The 21,428-nt window shown below is 41.5% G+C and overlaps 1 protein-coding gene across 42 annotated transcripts in view; it reads left to right on the top strand.

Moving 5' to 3' along the window:
* Nucleotides 1-21,428, top strand: part of ZHX3 (zinc fingers and homeoboxes 3) — a 168,949-nt gene that overhangs the window by 132,341 nt on the left and 15,180 nt on the right. For 23 of the 42 annotated variants that reach the window (XM_063659572.1, XM_063659574.1, XM_054467332.2 and 20 more), the window contains one exon: nt 9,174-11,957. In XM_063659572.1, coding sequence (XP_063515642.1) covers nt 9,324-11,957 — 2,634 coding nt within the window. In that variant the 5' untranslated portion in view covers nt 9,174-9,323. Of the gene's footprint in view, nt 1-9,173; nt 12,184-21,428 lie in introns of all 42 variants that reach the window. The other 19 variants (XM_054467353.2, XM_054467344.2, XM_054467351.2 and 16 more) reach the window with 1 other exon arrangement.

Here is a 21,428-nt window from a genome sequence, read left to right as displayed (position 1 = left end):
ACGCTGGCTGTGGCTGCCACTGCTGCCAGTACTGCTTTTTTGTAATTGCCTGTAGTCAATGGTCCACCTACCCAGAACATGGTTAGCAGTGGCACCCTTGTTAGTCATTTATTCGAGTGATAATTTAGGTCTAATTTGAGACTTAATTTTTCTTTTTTTAAGAGACAAGGTCGTGCTCTGTCATCCAGGCTGGAGTGCAGTGGCATGATCCTTGCTTACTGTAACTCTGAACTCTTGGGCTCAGGTGATCCTCCCACCTCAGCCTCCTGAGTCGCTGAGACTACAGGTGCACACCATTGTTCCTGACTAATTTTTTACAATTTTTTTGTAGAGATGGGGTCTCCCTATGTTGCCCAGGCTAATCACGAACTCCTGGCCTCAAATGATCTTCCTACCTTGGCTTCCCAAAGTGCTGTGATTACAGACGTGAGCTGCTGTGCCTGGCCAAGACTTAATTTTGAATGACATTGGGACCATTGCCAAAAATCAAATCCATCTTCATGTTGTCCACTTCCCAGCCTTAGTAAGTAAGATACCAGGAACACTATATACCTTTTCCTCAGTGAAACCCAGTCCCCATTACAAATAGCAGTTCTGGCCCTGTGCCTGGGGTGTTTGTGTTGTGTCGCTAGGGCTCTGCAGTTAGCTTCTCCTGAGTTCTGCTGCCTGGCCTTCTGGTGTGCTCATGCTCTTTTTCCTTTGTGTTGATGCTACTTCCAGATGGTAGGTCTGCATCTCTCTTCCCTCTCCTCTGGCAAACCTGATGTTCACAGGCACTGCCATTCAGCTTCTCTAGGGCCACAGTAAATATTACCAAGGTGAGTCAGGAAGTAGCACAGAACTGTGTCACCTATATTGAAACCTTAGAAATGTAAATGCTGACCCTCTTCTATAGAACTGAGTGCTATAATTTACTGTCCTCTACCTTTCTTGGTTTCGATGTCCTTCCTGAGGTTTTTATCATATTCAGAGTTGTGCAGCCATCCCCACTATCTAATTTCAGAACATTTTCATTGCCTGGTGACTCATTAGCAGCCACTCCCCCTTCTCCCCTACTCTCAGTCCCTGACAACCACTAATCTACGATCTGCCTCTATGGATTTGCCTCTTCTGGATATTTCATATAAATGGGAATCATACAGTATGTGACATTTTGTGTCTGACTTCTTTCACTTAGCATCAGGATCATCCATGTTGCAGCATGCATCAGAACTTCATTCCTTTTTATGGCTGAAGAATCCATCGTATGGATATATCATATTTTACTTACCCATTCACCAGCTGATAGACGTTTGGGTTGTTTCCACCTTTTGGCCATTATTTGAATAATGCTGCTATGAACATTTGTGTACATATTTTGGGGTGGACATGTTTTTATTTATACTGTGTATATACTTAGGAATTAAATTGCTGGTTTTTGTTTGTTTGTTTGTTTGTTTTTGAGATGGAGTTTAGCTCTTGTTGCCCAGGCTGGAGTACAGTGGCACGATCTTGGCTCACTGCAACCTCCGCCTCCCAGGTTCAAGCAATTCTCCTGCCTCAGCCTCCTGAGTAGCTGGGATTGCAGGCATGCACCACCATGCCTGGCTAATTTAGCATTTTTAGTAGTGATGGGGTTTCTCCATGTTGGTCAGGCTGATCTTGAACTCCTGACCTCAGGTGATCCGCCCGCCTTGGCCTCCCAAAGTGCTAGGATTATAGGTGTGAGCTACTGCACCCCGCCAAATTGCTGGATCTTATGGCAACTCTATATTTAACATTTTGTTTGCCAAACAGTTTTCCAAAGTAGCTATACCATTTTACATTTTCATCAGCAATACATGAGGGCTCCAGTTTCTCTGCATCCTCATCTATACTTGTTATCTGTTGGTATAATTACAGCCATCTTGGTGGGTATGAAGTGGTATCTCATTGTGGTTTTGATTTGTGGTATCCTAATAACTAATGATGTTGAGCACTTTTTTATGTGCTTTACTGGGCATTTGTATATCTTCTTTGGAGAAATGTCTATTCAAATTCTTTACCCATTTAAAAGTTATCTTTCTATGGTTGAATTGTAAGAGTTATTTATATAATCTGGATATACTTTACCAGATATATGATTTGCAAATCTTTTCTTTCTGTGGATTGTCTCTTTTCACTTTCTTGATGGTGACCTTTGAAGAATGCAACTTTTTCATTTTGATGACATCCAGTTTATCTGTTTTTTCTTTTGTCATTTGTGCTTTCAGATATTCTACCTGATGTCTTCCATAACTTGTCTGAAAATCTGATTTGCTCACTGGGTCCATAACTGTATTATTTTTAGTTTCCCTGATTTGGGATCATAAAGCACTTGATTTAAAATGTTTGCCAATTATATATACAAAGGAGCTTAGAAATGTTGATGCTCTTTGAGATAGTAAGCCCATTCCTGTGCACTTAACCTCAGGAAATAATTTGATAGAAGAAAAACATCCTGTATGCCCAGAGATGTTTGTTTCACTGTCACCCATGAGATTGGCATGCTTTTCAACAGCAGGGGTGGATAAGTCAAATTCATTGTGGTGCATTATTAGGTAGCTGTTAAATGTTATACTTATGAAGCTTGTGTAACAAAAATGTTTATAACGTAATGTTTGGTGAAAAAAGCACAAATGTGTGCTTATTGTGATAAAAATATGTATAAAATATCCGGACTAAATGAGAAGGTATACAAAGTTATAGACTTATTAAATTTTATTTAAATTACATGTTATCTTTATAATTAAAAAGTAAGTAAAAAATGTGTGCATGATATTTCAAATTGGTGGGGGAAGGGGTGACAAGTTGTTAGAGTGGGTTTATGTTTACCCTCACCTTCAAATTTTTAAAAATTATTTTCATCATAAAATAGCCGTGTTTGTTTACTGAGAATTTGAATAGAGATATTTTAATTTTCTTTACATCTTTGTATCAAATCCAAATACTGATAACTTGATTTTAGTATTAGAATTACTATTGTTTTAGTCATTAGGGCATTATAATTTGCTAAAATGAAAAGTGATAATGATGATTATCATTATATATTAGTAATAGGGCTCACAGAAGCCCTTTTCTCATGGCATCCTGTGAAACAATTATTATTATTATTTCTTTTTGAGGTATCAACTCTTTAATTTAGGTCTTTTATATATAAAATTATTGGTTTTGTTCTTAGGTTAGTTTTCTGCCTTAGCTGTTTTCTTTCTTAGCATTTTAAAAGTGTGAAGTCAATCTATTTTATTAAAAGTTCAATACATGTAAATTCACAGGTAAGAGATGTTATGTAATGTCCGGATAGTGTAATGATTATTTGTTTCTGGTTTCCTCTTCTTTCTTCTTTCCTTTCTTTTTAAAAAATACTTAAAAGCATATGTGAAGATTACTTATAATTCTTTTTTTTATTATACTTTAAGTTTTAGGGTGCGTGTGCACAACATGCAGGTTTGTTACATAGGTATACATGTGCCATGTTGGTGTGCTGCACCCATTAACTTGTCATTTACATTAGGTATATCTCCTAATGCTATCCCTCTCCCCACCCCACGACAGGCCCCGGTGTGTGATGTTCCCCACCCTGTGTCCAAGTATTCTCAGTGTTCAATTCCCACCTATGAGTGAGAACATGCGGTGTTTGGTTTTCTGTCCTTGTGATAGTTTGCTCAGAATGTTGGTTTCTAGCTTCATCCATGTCCCTACAAAGGACATGAACTCATCATTTTTTATGGCTGCATAGTATTCCATGGTGTATATGTGCCACATTTTCTTAATCCAGTCTATCATTGATGGACATTTGGGTTGGTTCCAAGTCTTTGCTATTGTGAATAGTGCCACAATAAACATATGTGTGCATGTGTCTTTATAGCAGCATGATTTATAATCCTTTGGGTATATGCCCAGTAATGGGATGGCTGGGTCAAATGGAGTTTCTAGTTCTAGATCCTTGAGGAATGGCCACACTGTCTTCCACAATGGTTGAACTAGTTTACAGTCCCACCAACAGTGTAAAAGTGTTCCTATTTCTCCACATCTTCTCCAGCATCTGTTGTTTCCTGACTTTTTAATGATGGCCATTCTAACTGGTGTGAGATGGTATCTCATTGTGGTTTTGATTTGCATTTCTCTGATGGCCAGTGATGATGAGCATTTTTTCATGTGTCTTTTGGCTACATAAATGTCTTCTTTTGAGAAGTGTCTGTTCATATCCTTTGCCCACTTGTTGATGGGGTTGTTTGATTTTTTTCTTGTAAATTTGTTTAAGTGCTTTGTAGATTCTGGATATTAGCCCTTTGTCAGATGAGTAGATTGCAAAAATTTTATCCCATTCTGTAGGTTGCCTGTTCACTCTGATGGTGGTTTCTTTTGCTGTGCAAAAGCTCTTTAGTTTAATTAGATCCCATTTGTCAATTTTGGCTTTTGTTGCCATTGCTTTTGGTGTTTTAGCATGAAGTCCTTGCCCATGCCTATGTCCTGAATGGTATTGCCTAGGTTTTCTTCTAGGGTTTTTATGGTTTTAGGTGTAACATGTAAGCCTTTAATCCATCTTGAATTAATTTTTGTATAAGGTGTAAGGAAGGGATCCAGTTTCAGCTTTCTACATATGGCTAGCCAGTTTTCCCAGCACCGTTTATTAAATAGGGAATCCTTTCCCCATTTCTTGTTTTTGTCAGGTTTGTCAAAGATCAGATGGTTGTAGATGTGTGGTATTATTTCGAAGGGCTCTGTTCTGTTCCATTGGTCTATATCTCTGTTTTGGTACCAGTACCATGCTGTTTTGGTTACTTTAGCCTTGTAGTATAGTATAGTTTGAAGTCAAGTAGCATGATGCCTCCAACTTTGTTCTTTTGGCTTAGGATAGTCTTGGCAATGTGGGCTCTTTTTTGGTTCCATATGACTGTTAAAGTAGTTTTTTCCAATTCTGTGAAGAAAGTCATTGGTAGCTTGACGGGGATGGCATTGAATCTATAAATTACCTTGGGCAGTATGGCCATTTTCACGATATTGATTCTTTCTACCCACGAGCATGGAATGTTCTTCCATTTGTTTGTGTCCTCTTATTTCGTTGAGCAGTGGTTTGTAGTTCTCCTTGAAGAGGTCCTTCACATCCCTTGTAAGTTGGATTCCTAGGTATTTTATTCTCTTTGAAGCAATTGTGAATGGGAGTTCACTTATGATTTGGCTCTCTGTTTGTCTGTTATTGGTGTACTGGAATGCTTGTGATTTTTGCACATTGATTTTGTATCCTGAGACTTTGCTGAAGTTGCTTATCGGCCTAAGGAGATTTTGGACTGAGACGATGGGGTTTTCTAAATATACAATCATGTCATCTGCAAACAGGGACAATTTGACTTCCTCTTTTCCTAATTGAATACCCTTTATTTCTTTCTCTTGCCTGATTGTCCTGGCCAGAACTTCCAACACTATGTTAATAGGAGTGGTGAGAGAGGGCATCCCTGTCTTGTGCCAGTTTTCAAAGGGAATGCTTCCAGTTTTTGCCCATTCAGTATGATATTGGCTGTGGGTTTGTCATAAATAGCTCTTATTATTTTGAGATATGTCCCATCAATACCTAGTTTATTGAGAGTTTTTAGCATTAAGGGCTGTTGAATTTTGTCGAAGGCCTTTTCTGCATCTATTGAGATAATCATGTGGTTTTTGTCTTTGGTTCTGTTTATATGATGGATTACGTTTATTGATTTGCATATGTTGAATCAGCCTTGCATCCCGTGTATGAAGCCAACTTGGTCGTGGTGGAAACTTTTTGATGTGCTGCTGGATTCGGTTTGCCAGTATTTTATTGAGGATTTTTGCATTGATGTTCATCAGGGATATTGGTCTAAAATTCTCTTTTTTTGTTGTGTTTCTGCCAGGCTTTGGTATCAGGATGATGTTGGCCTCATAAAATGAATTAGGGAGGATTCCCTCTTTTTCTATTGATTGGAATAGTTTCAGAAGGAATAGTACCAGCTCCTCTTTGTACCTGTGGTAGAATTTGGCCGTGGATCCGTCTGGTCCTGGACTTTTTTTGGTTGGTAGGGTATTGATTATTGCCCCAATTTCAGAACCTGTTACTGGTGTATTCAGGGATTCAACTTCTCCCTGGTTTAGTCTTGGGAGGGTGTATGTGTCCAGGAATTTATCCATTTCTTCTAGATTTTCTAGTTTATTTGCATAGAGGTGTTTATAGTATTCTCTGATGGTAGTTTGTATTTCTGTGGGATCAGTGGTGATATCCCTTTTATTGTTTTTTATTGCGTCTATTTGATTCTTCTCTCTTTTCTTCTTTATTAGTCTTGCTAGCGGTCTATCAATTTTGCTGTTTTCAAAAAACCAGCTCCTGGATTCATTGATTTTTTGAAGGGTTTTTTGTGTCTCTATCTCCTTCAGTTCTGCTCTGATCTTAGTTATTTCTTGCCTTCTGCTGGCTTTTGAATGTGTTTGCTCTTGCTTTTCTAGTTCTTTTAATTGTGATGTTAGGGTGTCAATTTTAGATCTTTCCTGCTTTCTCTTGTGGGCATTTAGTGCTATAAATTTCCCTCTACACACTGCTTTAAATGTGTCCCAGAGATTCTGGTATGTTGTGTCTTTGTTCTCATTGGTTTCAAAGAACATCTTTATTTTTGCCTTCATTTCATTATGTACCCAGTAGTCACTCAGGAGCAGGTTGTTCAGTTTCCATGTAGTCGAGCGGTTTTGAGTGAGTTTCTTAATCCTGAGTTCTAGTTTGATTGCACTGTGGTCTGAGAGACAGTTTATTATAATTTCTGTTCTTTTACATTTGCTGAGGAGTGCTTTACTTCCAACTATGTGGTCAATTTTGGAATAAGTGTGATGTGGTGCTGAGACAAATGTATATTCTGTTGATTTGGGGTGGAGAGTTCTGTAGATGTCTATTAGGTCCGCTTGGTGCATTTAGCCCATTTACATTTAAGGTTAATATTGTTATGTGTGAATTTGATCCTGTCATTATGATGTTAGCTGGTTATTTTGCTCATTAGTTGATGCAGTTTCTTTCTAGCATTGATGGTCTTTACAATTTGGCATGTTTTTGCAGTGGCTGGTACCAGTTGTTCCTTTCCATGTTTAGTGCTTCCTTCAGGAGCTCTTGTAAGGCAGGCCTGGTGGTGACAAAATCTCTCAGCATTTGTTTGTCTATAAAGGATTTTATTTCTCCTTTACTTATGAAGCTTAGTTTGGCTGGATATGAAATTCTGGGTTGAAAATTCTTTTCTTTAAGAATGTTGAATATTGGCCCCCACTTCTCTTCTGGCTTGTAGAGTTTCTGCCGAGAGATCCGCTGTTAGTCTGATGGGCTTCCCTTTGTGGGTAACCTGACCTTTCTCTCTGGCTGCCCTTAACATGTTTTCTTTCATTTCAACTTTGGTGAATCTGGCAATTATGTGTCTTGGAGTTGCTTTTCTCGAGGAGTATCTTTGTGGTGTTCTCTGTATTTCCTGAATTTAAATGTTGGCCTGCCTCGCTAGGTTGGCGAAGTTCTCCTGGATAATATCCTGAAGAGTGTTTTCTAACTTGGTTCCATTCTCCCTGTCATTTTCAGGTACACCAATCAGATGTAGATTTGTTCTTTTCACATAGTCCCATATTTCTTGGAGGCTTTGTTTGTTTCTTTTTTCTCTTTTCTCTCTAAACTTCTCGCTTCATTTCATTCATTTGATCTTCAATCACTGATACCCTTTCTTCCAGTTGATCAAATCGGCTACTGAAGCTTGTGCATGCGTCACGTAGTTCTCATGCCATGGTTTTCAGCTCCATCAGGTCATTTAAGGTCTTCTCTACACTGTTCATTCTAGTTAGCCATTCATCTAATCTTTTTTCAAGGTTTTTAGCTTCTTTGTGATGGGTTCGAGCATCCTCCTTTAGCTCAGAGAAGTTTGTTATTACTGATCATCTGAAGCCCTCTTCTCTCAGCTTGTCAAAGCCATTCTCCATCCAGCTTTATTCCATTGCAGGCGAGGAGCTGCGTTCCTTTGGAGGAGAAGAGGCACTCTGATTTTTAGAATTTTCAGCTTTTCTGCTCTGGTTTCTCCCCATCTTTGCGGTTTTATCTACCTTTGGTCTTTGATGTTGGTGGCATCCAGATGGAGTTTTGGTGCGGATGTCCTTTCTGTTTGTTAGTTTTCCTTCTAATAGTCAGGACCCTCAGTTGCAGGTCTGTTGGAGTTTTCTGGAGGTCCACTCCAGACCCTGTTTGCCTGGGTATCACCAGCGGAGGCTGCAGAACAGCAAATACTGCAGGACGGCAGATGTTGCTGTCTGATCCTCCCTCTGGAAGCTTCATCTCAGAGGGGCACCCAGCTGTATGAGGTGTCAGTCGGCCCCTACTGGGAGGTGCCTCCCTGTTAGGCTACTCGGGGGTCAGGGACCCACTTGGGGAGGCAGTCCGACCATTCTCAGATCTCAAGGTGAGACCACACTTTGAGTGGTCGTACACAGAGAATGTATAGCTTGCTGGGCCACAAACTGGTTCTGTGGATTCCCTGACCCTCTGACCTTTGGTTTCATCTCAGTAACAGTGGTCCGGGGTACATAACAGCCAGTAACTGTAAGGTGATCGCTTTTCTGTGGCCTGGAATAAGTGTGGCAGGCAAGGAAAGGCTACAGAGGCCTGGCTCTTACAGCAGCCAGTCTTTCCAGCCACCCCCACCCACCCCACCCCTTCTGTTCACACACTGCAGCTAACTTGGTCCCTGGGCCTGGCTTGGGAGAGACAGAGGCGTCATCTTGTTCTCATATGTGGGAAGGCTGTGAAAAGAAAACCCCGTGTCGGTCCCAAATGTAAACAAGAATTACACTAGGATCTTTTGTTCTCACTCTGACATGGTCAGAATTAATTTGGAGGTCCAAAAAGAGGGCATTTTGTTTTTTAATCTGAATTACTTAATGCAAGGATATGTAGGGGGTGGTGGGGAAGAAACAAAAATACATTGCTTAAGTCTATCAGTTGGTATTGGACCATCCCCAGGTCATTCTTCAGGGTCCAGTTTTTGTCATTAGGGGGTTCCTAACTTAGACTTCACATCCAAGTTGCTGATTGAACTTACTGTGACAAGACCTAGATGGTAGAAGGCAAGCAGTGGAATGTGTCTGGGTATCTGAGAAATATATAGAAAGCACTTAAGAGAACTTAATCATTTTTGTCTCCCTTTCCTTAGATTGAATAGGGAAAACCTGCTTTCTGCAAACAACTGAAAAGGCTGCACTTAGAAACTGTTTCTTTGGCCCTCATCGAGAAGCTGGAACTTGTATTGTGAGGCCCCTTATGGGACAAGCTCTCAACTGCTGATCACCCAGTGATTGTCACCATGGCCAGCAAGAGGAAATCCACCACACCATGCATGATCCCAGTGAAGACGGTGGTGTTGCAAGATGCCAGCATGGAGGCCCAGCCCTCTGAGACCTTGCCTGAGGGACCCCAGCAGGATCTGCCCCCAGAAGCATCTGCTGCCAGCAGTGAGGCAGCGCAGAACCCCAGCAGTACTGATGGCTCTGCACTGGCCAATGGGCATCGGAGCACTTTAGATGGTTATTTATATTCCTGTAAATACTGTGATTTCAGATCCCATGACATGACCCAATTTGTGGGACATATGAACTCAGAGCACACAGACTTTAATAAAGACCCAACTTTTGTATGCAGTGGGTGCAGTTTTCTGGCAAAAACCCCTGAGGGGCTTTCCTTGCACAATGCCACATGCCACTCCGGGGAAGCCAGCTTTGTGTGGAACGTGGCCAAGCCAGACAATCATGTGGTTGTGGAGCAGAGCATCCCTGAGAGCACCAGCACTCCTGACCTAGCGGGTGAGCCCAGTGCTGAAGGGGCCGATGGACAGGCAGAAATCATCATTACCAAAACTCCAATCATGAAGATAATGAAAGGCAAAGCTGAAGCCAAAAAAATTCATACACTCAAGGAGAATGTCCCTAGCCAGCCTGTGGGTGAGGCCTTACCAAAGCTGTCGACCGGAGAAATGGAGGTGAGAGAGGGGGACCATTCCTTCATCAATGGGGCAGTTCCAGTCAGCCAGGCATCTGCCAGCTCTGCAAAAACCCCCCATGCCGCCAACGGGCCCCTGATAGGAACAGTGCCAGTTTTGCCAGCTGGCATAGCACAGTTCCTCTCCCTCCAGCAGCAGCCCCCAGTGCATGCCCAACACCATGCCCACCAGCCACTGCCCACGGCCAAGGCCCTTCCCAAAGTGATGATCCCCCTGAGCAGCATTCCAACGTACAATGCAGCCATGGACTCTAACAGCTTCCTGAAGAACTCCTTCCACAAGTTCCCCTACCCCACCAAAGCCGAGCTCTGCTATTTGACTGTGGTGACCAAGTATCCAGAAGAACAGCTCAAGATCTGGTTCACAGCCCAAAGGCTGAAGCAGGGGATCAGCTGGTCCCCTGAGGAGATTGAGGATGCCCGGAAAAAGATGTTCAATACAGTCATCCAGTCTGTGCCTCAGCCCACAATTACGGTTCTAAATACCCCACTCGTCGCCAGTGCTGGCAATGTCCAGCATCTCATCCAGGCCGCTCTCCCAGGTCACGTTGTGGGGCAGCCAGAGGGTACAGGAGGGGGTCTTCTGGTCACTCAGCCATTGATGGCCAATGGGTTGCAAGCAACAAATTCCTCTCTCCCCCTCACGGTGACATCTGTCCCCAAGCAGCCAGGTGTGGCACCCATTAACACTGTGTGTTCAAATACAACGTCAGCTGTGAAGGTTGTCAATGCGGCCCAGTCGCTCCTCACAGCCTGCCCCAGCATAACCTCCCAAGCCTTCCTTGATGCTAGCATCTACAAAAATAAGAAATCTCATGAACAGCTGTCAGCTCTGAAAGGGAGCTTCTGTCGGAACCAGTTCCCAGGGCAGAGTGAAGTTGAACATCTCACCAAAGTGACCGGCCTCAGTACCAGAGAGGTGCGGAAATGGTTCAGTGATCGTAGATACCACTGCCGGAACTTGAAGGGCTCCAGAGCGATGATGCCTGGAGATCACAGCTCCATCATCATTGACTCTGTGCCAGAGGTGTCCTTCTCCCCGTCGTCCAAGGTCCCTGAGGTAACCTGCATCCCAACAGCAGCCACACTAGCAACCCACCCTTCTGCCAAACGACAATCTTGGCACCAGACTCCTGACTTCACACCAACCAAATACAAGGAGAGAGCCCCTGAGCAGCTCAGAGCCCTGGAGAGCAGTTTTGCACAAAACCCTCTTCCTCTTGATGAGGAACTGGACCGCCTGAGAAGTGAAACCAAAATGACCCGACGAGAAATTGATAGCTGGTTTTCAGAGAGACGGAAAAAAGTGAATGCTGAGGAGACCAAGAAGACTGAGGAGAATCCCTCTCAGGAGGAAGAGGAGGCTGCTGAGGATGAGGGTGGAGAAGAGGATTTGGCCAGTGAGCTAAGGGTCTCTGGTGAAAATGGCTCTCTGGAAATGCCCAGTAGCCATACCTTGGCAGAGCGCAAAGTCAGCCCCATTAAAATCAACCTGAAGAACCTGCGGGTCACTGAAGCCAATGGCAGGAATGAGATTCCAGGGCTGGGTGCCTGTGACCCTGAGGATGATGGGTCAAACAAACTGGCAGAGCAGCTCCCAGGCAAAGTGAGCTGCAAAAAGACTGCCCAGCAGCGGCACTTGCTGCGGCAGCTCTTTGTCCAGACACAGTGGCCAAGCAACCAGGACTATGATTCCATCATGGCCCAGACGGGTCTGCCACGGCCAGAGGTGGTGCGCTGGTTTGGAGATAGCAGGTACGCACTGAAGAACGGCCAACTCAAATGGTACGAAGACTATAAGCGAGGCAACTTCCCACCAGGGCTACTGGTCATTGCCCCTGGTAACCGGGAGCTCCTGCAGGACTATTACATGACACACAAGATGCTGTATGAAGAGGACCTGCAGAACCTCTGTGACAAGACCCAGATGAGCTCCCAGCAGGTCAAGCAGTGGTTTGCTGAGAAAATGGGGGAGGAGACCAGAGCCGTGGCAGACACAGGCAGTGAGGACCAGGGCCCTGGTACTGGTGAGCTCACAGCAGTTCACAAAGGGATGGGTGACACCTATTCAGAGGTGTCTGAGAACAGTGAGTCGTGGGAGCCCAGTGTTCCTGAGGCCAGCTCAGAGCCCTTTGACACATCGAGTCCCCAGGCTGGACGTCAGCTCGGTAAGGAGTCCACAGGGGCCATGGCTATCCTGTGTGGGTAAGGGGAGGAGGCACTTATGGTTGGGCACTGAATTTACTGCACAGGGGCATCTGCTGTCTCTAAGGCTGCCTGGCAGCAGCATTAACTGCCTGGCTGCTTCAGAGGACAACTAGCAGCAGAAGCCATAGGAACATAATATGATAAATGGTTGAGAGCTGTTTTTTGTTTTATGTGTTTTTAAAAACCTGCGCAGGGGAAGGAACATGGTGACCCTAAAGGGGTCCAAGCTTTGCTAGCCAATTCTTAGCAATAGGAGAACAGGTTAAAACATCCTCTGAGTCAGGCAGATCCACAGCCACTGGGTAGGAGACAGCAACAGGACATGAGTTGAAATTCAGCTCAAATTGATGAAAAGGAAAGAGAGCCTTTAATTGACCTTAGATACATAATGTGCTTTTTTCTGATGATGAAAGTCTTGTGTTTCTCTGGTTATGCCTGATGTAGAAGAAATGTTTAGTATAATGGAAAATCACCTTCCTTCTTTGACATACATGGAATCAAAAGCTTGAATTTTGTTCCTCAGTTTCTCTGGATTGTACTCGAAAGCAAAATGTATTATAGAAGATTATTTAAGACATAGTTTTGAAGCCACAGACAAGTCATGTTGTTACGTGTTGATTTTCTAGGTTCCTGGTCACTGAGTTCCCAGGGCCTCTCCCTTCCCTCCTTACTCTTTGACATTTGTGTTCTCATTAGAGACCCCATCAGAGGGCAGCCAGAAGCTCAGGTGAGAGCCAGGAGGGCGGAGTGTTATAGAAGCTGAAGGGATTGGGGGTTCCAAAATGGCAGCATTGCTAGCTGAGTTGGCAATGGTGGGAGGGGGTACAGGAGACACTATTTGTGGTGTTGGGCAATGTGATGGTTCCGTGGTGACTTTGGCATGAGCTGCCACAGTGTGGGGCCTTGTGTTTGGTACCTCATCCCCAGGGCCAACCATAGTGTCCTATCCCTCAGAAATCCCACAGAATTTCCTGGATGGTGTTCCATTGTTTCCATACAATAGCCAACCATTGTTGTTTGTTTATTTTGGCCTGGCAAATCCCATCGCCTCCACCCTAGTTGCTTTCTACTTAGGGTGTCTTAAAAAGGACAAAATTCTTTTTCTTTCTCTGAATATTTTAAATTCATTTGAACACAACAGTTTGAAACATAGTTATGCTACTGTTTCTTTACTGAGTTAAGGAAAAAGAGACTTCCTTTTTGGCCCATAATTTGGTGGGGTGGGGGCGGGGAGTACCATGTCATCTATCTGTTTAGCATTTGCAGAAAGCCTGTTCTTCTCATTTTCACATACTAAGGCAAAATCCAGTTCCACAAAGCCCACAGTGAGAGCAAACACCTGGTGGAGCCCAAAGCCACTGGTCAGCAGTTAGGGTAGGAGTACAAGGGCCACTGGCTCCTTTATGGCCTCCTCCAACTCCAGCCATGTTTTCAATAGGGCAACAACAAAACACTCCCTTCCTTTGGGGCCCACAGCTCACAGCCTGCTTTATAAAGTAGCTGATGGCACACCCTGGAGTCAGAACACCAGGTTTTTATGGCTGGTTTGACCTTTTTATAATGCAGAACAGGTAGTCTCTCCTACAAGTCTTTGTCCAAGTTTGTAAGTTGGTCCTTATGTTATACCCAGCTCTATGCTTCTTGTGATACACCAGTAGGCCAGGGTGTCATGCTCAAGAGAGATGAGGATGTTTGAACAAGTTTATTACGAAAGCTGACATGGAGAATGATGTTATGGAAGATGGCAGTAGCAGCACCAGGAATCTTTTCCTCCACCAAAGCAATTGAGCTGGCAGTAATTGTCTCAAGCAACTGTTTTGGGACTCAGAAGTCTAGTTGAACACTTGCAACATCCAGGGAAGAGCTTGATGGAGAGGCTTATAAATTTTGATTTTTTTTTTTGTTTCACATAGCAGCATCCCCAAGCTCTGCAGCAGGCAACTGTGGAAAATGTTCCTGGTGCAGACTGTTGGTGCCAGGGTGGGCAATAACAACTTTGTCCTCCAAAAGTCAAGTTTTCGTGGCCAGGTGTGGTGGCTCACACCTGTAATCCCAGCACTTTGGGAGGCTGAGGTGGGTGGATCACTTGAGGTCAGGAGTTTGAGGCCAGCCTGGCCAACATGGTAAAACCCTGTCTCTATTAAAAATACAAAAATTAGCCGGGCATGGTGGTGAGTGCCTGTAATCCCAGCTATTTGGGAGGCTGAGGCAGGAGAATCACTTGAACCTGGGAGGCAGAAGTTGCAGTGAGCCAAGATGACACCACTGCGTTCCAGCCTGGGCAACAGAGTGAGGCTCCATTGCAAAAAAAAAAAAAAAAAAAAAAGTTTTTATGTTTTGATTTCTGATTACTGCATTTAATCACTGAGGGGGTCAGTGCAGAGGCTGATCATTGTCTCAACGCCCTTGGGCAGACGGAGCTTTCTAGCCACAAGGGGATTTAAAGGGACAGTACCTATTTTTTTTTCTTTATTCCTCCTTTTGGCAAGCCAGATATTTAAGGAAATCTTAGGTCACTGGTTAACCACAGATATCACAACAGAAACTTCACTGACCCCATACCGCAAAGAATACACACTTCACAAAAATAGTTGGAAAAGTCACAAATAGTTGGCTCCAGCCCTCAATAAGCAAAAATCAGCAATCTCTGAGGCATGACAGAATTAGATTCTCAGTTACCACAATGTAATACTCATAATGTCCAGTTCTCAACAAAAAATTACAAAACATAAAAAGAAATAGAAAAACATGGTCCATTCACAGGAAAAAAAATTGACAGACACCATCCTTGAGGAAGTCCAGACGATGGAATTATTGCCCAAAGACATTAAATCAGCTATCTTAAGTATGTTCAACGAGCTAAAGGAAACCATGGACGAAGAACTAAAGGAAATCAGGAAAACCATGCATGAACAAAATGAGAATATCAATAAAGAGATAGAAATTATAAAAAGAAACAAAACAAATTCTAGAGCTAAAAAGTATAATCCCTGAAATGGAAAACATACTAGAGGGATTCAACAAAGATTTGGGCATGCAAAAGAAGAGAACAGTTAATTTGAAGAGAAAATAATTGAAATTATCCAAAGGAGAAGAAAGAAAAAAAAAATAGGAAAAAAAACCTGAGAGAGCTGTGAGACATCATCAAGCATACTAATGTACTCATATATTCATATAGTTATTATATTCATTAGTATATTCATACTCATATACTCATATAGGAATCCCAGAAAAAGAAAAGGGACAGAAAGAATATTTAAAGAAATAATGATAGAAAATTTCCCAAATCTGATGAAAAACATGAATCTACACATCCAAAAAGCTCAATAAAATCCAAGCAGGATGAACTCAGATCCACACCAAGACATATTATATCAGAATTGTCAAAACCTGAAGACAGGATTTTGAAAGCAACAAGAGAGAAGCAACTCGTCACACAGAATTTTTGACAAAGTTAACAGCCGATTCGTCATCAAAAATCTTGGAAGCCCAAAGGCAGCGAGATGACATATCTAAAGTCGTGAAAGGGGGAAAAAAAAAACCCAAAAACCTCTAAATCAGATTTCTATATATGGCAAAACTGTTCTTCAAAAATGAAAAAGAAATCCAGACAGTTCCAAATAAAATTGAAGGAAATCATTACTAGTAGACATGCCCTACCAGAAATGCTAAAGGGAATCCTTCAGGCTGAAATGAAAGGATACTGAACAGAAACTTGAAGCCATAAGAAAAAATAGGCCGGGCCATGGCTCACACCTATAATCCCAGCACTTTGGGAGGCCAAGGCGGGTGGATCACGAGGTCAGGAGTTTGAGACCAGCCTGGCCAACATGGTGAAACCCCGTCTCTACAAAACATACAAAAATTAGCCGGGCCTGGTGGTGCTAATCCCAGCTACTCGGGAGGTTGAGGCAGGAGAATCGCTTGAACCTGGGAGGCAGAGCTTGCAGTGAGCTGAGATCGCACCACTGTACTCCAGCCTGGGTGGCAGAGCAAGACTCTGTCTCAAAAAAAAAAAAAAAGAAAGAGCTCTAGTTAAAATAACTTCAGAGGTAAATATAAGAGCCACTGCTACTGTACTTTTGGTTTATAACTTTTTGTGCTTTGTAATTTAAAAGACAAATTCATTAAAAAATTATAAATCTATATTAATGGGCATAGAATGTAGTAAGATGTAATCTGTAAATAATAAAACTGACAAATTAGTGCATTGCAAACAAAACAGAATCAAAACAGTACATTGTGAACGATCAAATAAATACAAAAGAAGGTAGTAATGGAATTGAGGAATCAAAAACATAAGACCATATTAAAAACAAATACCCAAATGGCAGAAGTAAATCCTTGATCAGTAATCACATTAAATGTAAAGGGATTAAGCTCTTCTATTAAAAACAAAGATTGGCAGATTGGAGTTAAAAAAATAGTGTTTATATGCTGTCTTAAGAGACTCATGTTAGATATAACGACACAAGGCAGTTGAAAGTAAAAGGATAGAAAAAGATACATCTAGAAAATAGTAACCATATGACAGCTGAGGTGGCTATATTATCACCAGACAAAATAATCTATTTTTTCTGGAGAAAATATTATATATATATATATTTTAAATATATACAATTATATATAAAACATATATACATATGTTATATATATATAATTTAGAATTAGCCAGCCAGACTCAGCTGAGATGATCCCAGTTTTGTTGGCAACATCAGAAGCATTGTAATCAGGAGCCAGTTGAACATACACCTTCTTCTCTCCATCAGCCCTGATCAACGTGTTGACTTTGACCACATCAGTGTCATAGAGCTGCTTCACAGCCTGTCTTATCTGGTGCTTTTTGGCTTTTAACATCCACAGTGAACACAGGTGTATTGTTGTCTTCTATCTAATTCATGTCAGACTCAGTGGTCACTGGTCAGTGGGAACTTGATGATGGGATAGTGGTCAAGCTTATTTCTCCTGGTAGTGCTCTTCTGAGGATATTGAGGCTGCCTTTGGAGTCATAATGTCTTGGGCCACAGGAAGGTGGGTGATGTGTGGATCTTCTTTTTTTTTTTTCTTGGTGGCTGTGTGGATGCCTTTCAGCACTGCCTTCTTGGCCTTCAAAGCCTTCACTTTGGGATCAGCTTTAGGAGTGTCAAGAGCTTCCTTCTTCACCTCCAGTGTCCTCTTTTGAAAAAGGCACACAAATCAAAACCACAATGAGATACCATCTCACACCAGTTAGAATGGCAATCATTAAAAAGTCAGGAAACAACAGGTGCTGGAGAGGATGTGGAGAAATAGGAACACTTTTACACTGTTGGTGGGACTGTAAACTAGTTCAACCCTTGTGGAAGTCAGTGTGGCGATTCCTCAGGGATCTAGAACTATAAATTCCATTCGACCCAGCCATCCCATTACTGGGTATATACCCAAAGGACTATAAATCATGCTGCTATAAAGACACATGCACACGTATGTTTATTGCGGCATTATTCACAATAGCAAAGACTTGGAACCAACCCAAATGTCCAACAATGATAGACTGGATTAAGAAAATGTGGCACATATACACCATGGAATACTACGCAGCCATAAAAAATGATGAGTTCATGTCCTCTGTAGGGACATGGATGAAATTGGAAATCATCATTCTCAGTAAACTATCGCAAGAACAAAAAACCAAACACCGCATATTCTCACTCATAGGTGGGAATTGAACAATGAGAACACATGGACACAGGAAGGGGAACATCACACTTTGGGGACTGTTGTGGGGTGGGGGGAGGGGGGAGGGATAGCATTGGGAGATATACCTAATGCTAGATGACGAGTTAATGGGTGCAGCGCACCAGCATGGCACATGTATACATATGTAACTTACCTGCACATTGCGCACATGTAACATAAAACCTAAAGTATAATAATAATAATAATAATAATAATAAAAAATAAAAAAAGAAAAAGGCACACAAAATACATTTTAAATCAAGAAAGGTTACAAGAGACAAGGATATTATATTGATAAAAGATTTATATATATATATAACATATATATAATATATTTATATATATGTAACATATATATAATATATATTTATATATATGTAACATATATATAATATATATTTTTATATATAAAAATATATATATACCTAACAGAGCTCCAAAACATATGAAACAAATGACAGAATTAAAGGGAGAAAGACACAAAAATAGTTGGAGACTTTAATACTCCATGTCCAATAATGGATATAGAAACCAGACAGAAGATCAGTCAGGAAATGGAGGATTTCAACAACACTCTAAGCAAATTAGACCAAATAGACATAAACAGAATACCACCCAACAACAGCAGAATACACAGTCTTCTCAAATTCACATGGAATACTCTCCAGGATAAACCATATGTTAAGCCATGAAACAAGTGTTAATAAATTTTTTAAAAACTGAGATTATACAGAGTACATTTCCAGTTACAGTGGAATGAAACTAGACATTGAAAATAGAAAACTGGGAAGACACAAATATGTGGAAATTAACACACTATTTAAAAACGAATGGGGAAATTAAAAAATACCTTGAGAAAAATGAAAACACAACGTACCAGAACTTATGACACATAGTGAAAGCAATCCTAAGAGGTGAATCTGTAGCTGTAAATGCATACATTAAAAGAGAACTCATGCTGGGCACAGTGGCTCATGCCTGTAATCCCAGCACTTAGGGAGGCTAAGGTGGGTGGATCACCTGAGGTCAGGAGTTCGAGACCAGCCTGGCCCACATAGTGAAACCCTGTCTCTACTAAAAATACAAAAATTAGCTGGACATGGTGGCAGGCACCTGTAATCCCAGCTACCTGGGAGGCTGAGGCAGGAGAATCATTTGAACCCAGGAGGTGGAGGTTGCAGTGAACTGAGACTGCACCATTACACTCCAGCCTGGGCAACAAGAGCAAAACTCCTCAAAAAATAAAAAAAAATCTCTGTCGGTGGCTTGCACCTAGAATCCCAGTGCTTTGGGAGGCCAAGGCAGGAGGATCACTTGAGGCCAGGAGTTTGAGACCTGCCTGGGTAACAAAGGTGGGATCCTGTCTCTACAAAAAAGTAAAAAATTAGCCAGGTGTGGTGGCATGTTCCTGTAGTGCCAGCTACTCAGGTGTCTGGGGTGGGAGGATTGTTTACCAGGAGTTTGAGGTTATAGTGAGCTATACTTGCACCACTGCATTCCAGCCTGGGTGACAGAGTGAGACCCCATGTCTTAAAAACACTTTTTTTAAGATCTCAAATCAGTAAACTAAATGTACACTTTAAAGAACTAGAAAAGAGCAAACGAAACCCAAAGTTACCAGAAGGAAGGAAATAAAGGTTAGAGCAGAGATAGAGAATCAATGAAACCAAAAGTTGGTTCTTGAAAAAACAAAATTGACAAACCTTTAAGAATGAAAGAGAAGACTTAAATTACAAACATCAGAAAGGAAAGAGGGGATGTTACATATTCACATGAATATAAGATATTTTCACATTAATATGATACTATAAGAAACTAGTATTAACAGTTATGTGCCAATAAATTGGGTAACCTAGATGAAATTCCTAGAAACCCACACTCTCCGAAAATCAACTGACAAATAAATAGGAAACCAAAATATATCAATAACTGGTAAGAAGATTGTTATCAGAAACATTCCAACAGTGAAAAGTCTAGGACCCCTGGTGAATTCTTCCAAATACTGAAAGAAGAATTAACACACCAGTTCTCCTCAAACTCCTCCAAAAAAATTGAAGAGGAGTAAACACTTCTTAACTCATGAGGTCACCATTACCCTGACACCAAAGCAAGACAAGGGCACTACAAGAAAAGAAATCTACAGACTAATATCCCTTATGAATATAGATACAAAAATCCCCAACAAAATATCAAGCCAAATTCAGCAGCATACTAAAAGGATTATACCTCATGACCAAGAGGGATCTATCCCTGCAATGCAAGGATTGCCTGGCACATGAATATCAATGTAATACACCACATTAAAAGAATAAAGAGAATAAAACACATCATCCTAATTCAAGCAGAAAGAGCGTCTGACAAGTCAACTTGCTTTCATGACAATAAACACTCAATAACTAGGAATATGACAATATGATAAAGACCATATATGAAAAGCCCACAATTAACATCATACTCAACAATGGTGAAAGACCAAAAACTTTTCCCCTAAGATCAGGAATAAAATAAAGATGCCCACTTTTGCCACATCTATTCAAAACAGTATTGGAAGTTCTAGCCAGAGCAGTTAGGCAAAAAAAAAAAAAAAAAAAAAAAAAAAAGGATCCAAGTTTGAAAGGAAGAAGTAAAATTATCTTTATTCACAGATGACATGATCATATATATAGAAACTTGAGGCCGGTCGTGGTAGCTCATGCCTGTAATCTCAGCACTTTGGGAGGCTAAGGCAGGTGGATCACAAGGTCAAGAGATCGAGACCACCCTGGCCAACATGATGAAACCCCGTCTCTACTAAAAATACAAAATTAGCTGGGAATGGTGGCACGCGCCTTTAGTCTCAGGGTTAGGGCTGAGGCAGGAGAATCACTTGAGCCTGGCAGGCAGAGCTTGTAGTGAGCCGAGATTGTGCCACTGCACTCCAGCCTGGTGACAGAGCGAGACTCCTTCTCAAAAAAAAAAAATAATAAAAATAAAAACATAAAAAACACAAAAAACTTGAATACACACACACACACACACACACACACACACACACATAAGAGCTAATAAATGAACTTGGCAAAGCTGCAGGATATAAAAACACAAAATCATTTGTATTTAGCTGGGCACAGTGACACAACTGTAGTCCCACTACTTGGGAGGCTGAGGCAGGAATTCAAGGAGGCCAGCCTGGGCAACATAGTAAGACCCTACCTGTCTAAAAAAATTGGTTGTATTTTAATACACTTGCAATGAACAATCTGAAAAGAAAATTTTAAAAATAGTATCATTTACAACGGCATCAAAAAGAAAAAGTGCTTAGGAATAAATTTAACCAAGGAGGCAAAAGAAGTGTATCTTGAAAACAACAAAATGTTGCTGAAAAACATTAAAGATAACCTAAATAAATAGAAAGATATCCCATGTTCATGGATTGATATTATTAAGATGTAGATGCGACCCAAAGCAAACTACAGAGTCAGTGTAAAATCTATCAAAAGCATAGTTG

The sequence above is a fragment of the Pongo pygmaeus genome, chromosome 21, assembly GCF_028885625.2.
Source record: "Pongo pygmaeus isolate AG05252 chromosome 21, NHGRI_mPonPyg2-v2.0_pri, whole genome shotgun sequence".
Lineage (NCBI taxonomy): Eukaryota > Metazoa > Chordata > Mammalia > Primates > Hominidae > Pongo > Pongo pygmaeus.
This window is presented reverse-complemented; position numbering and strand designations above follow the sequence as displayed.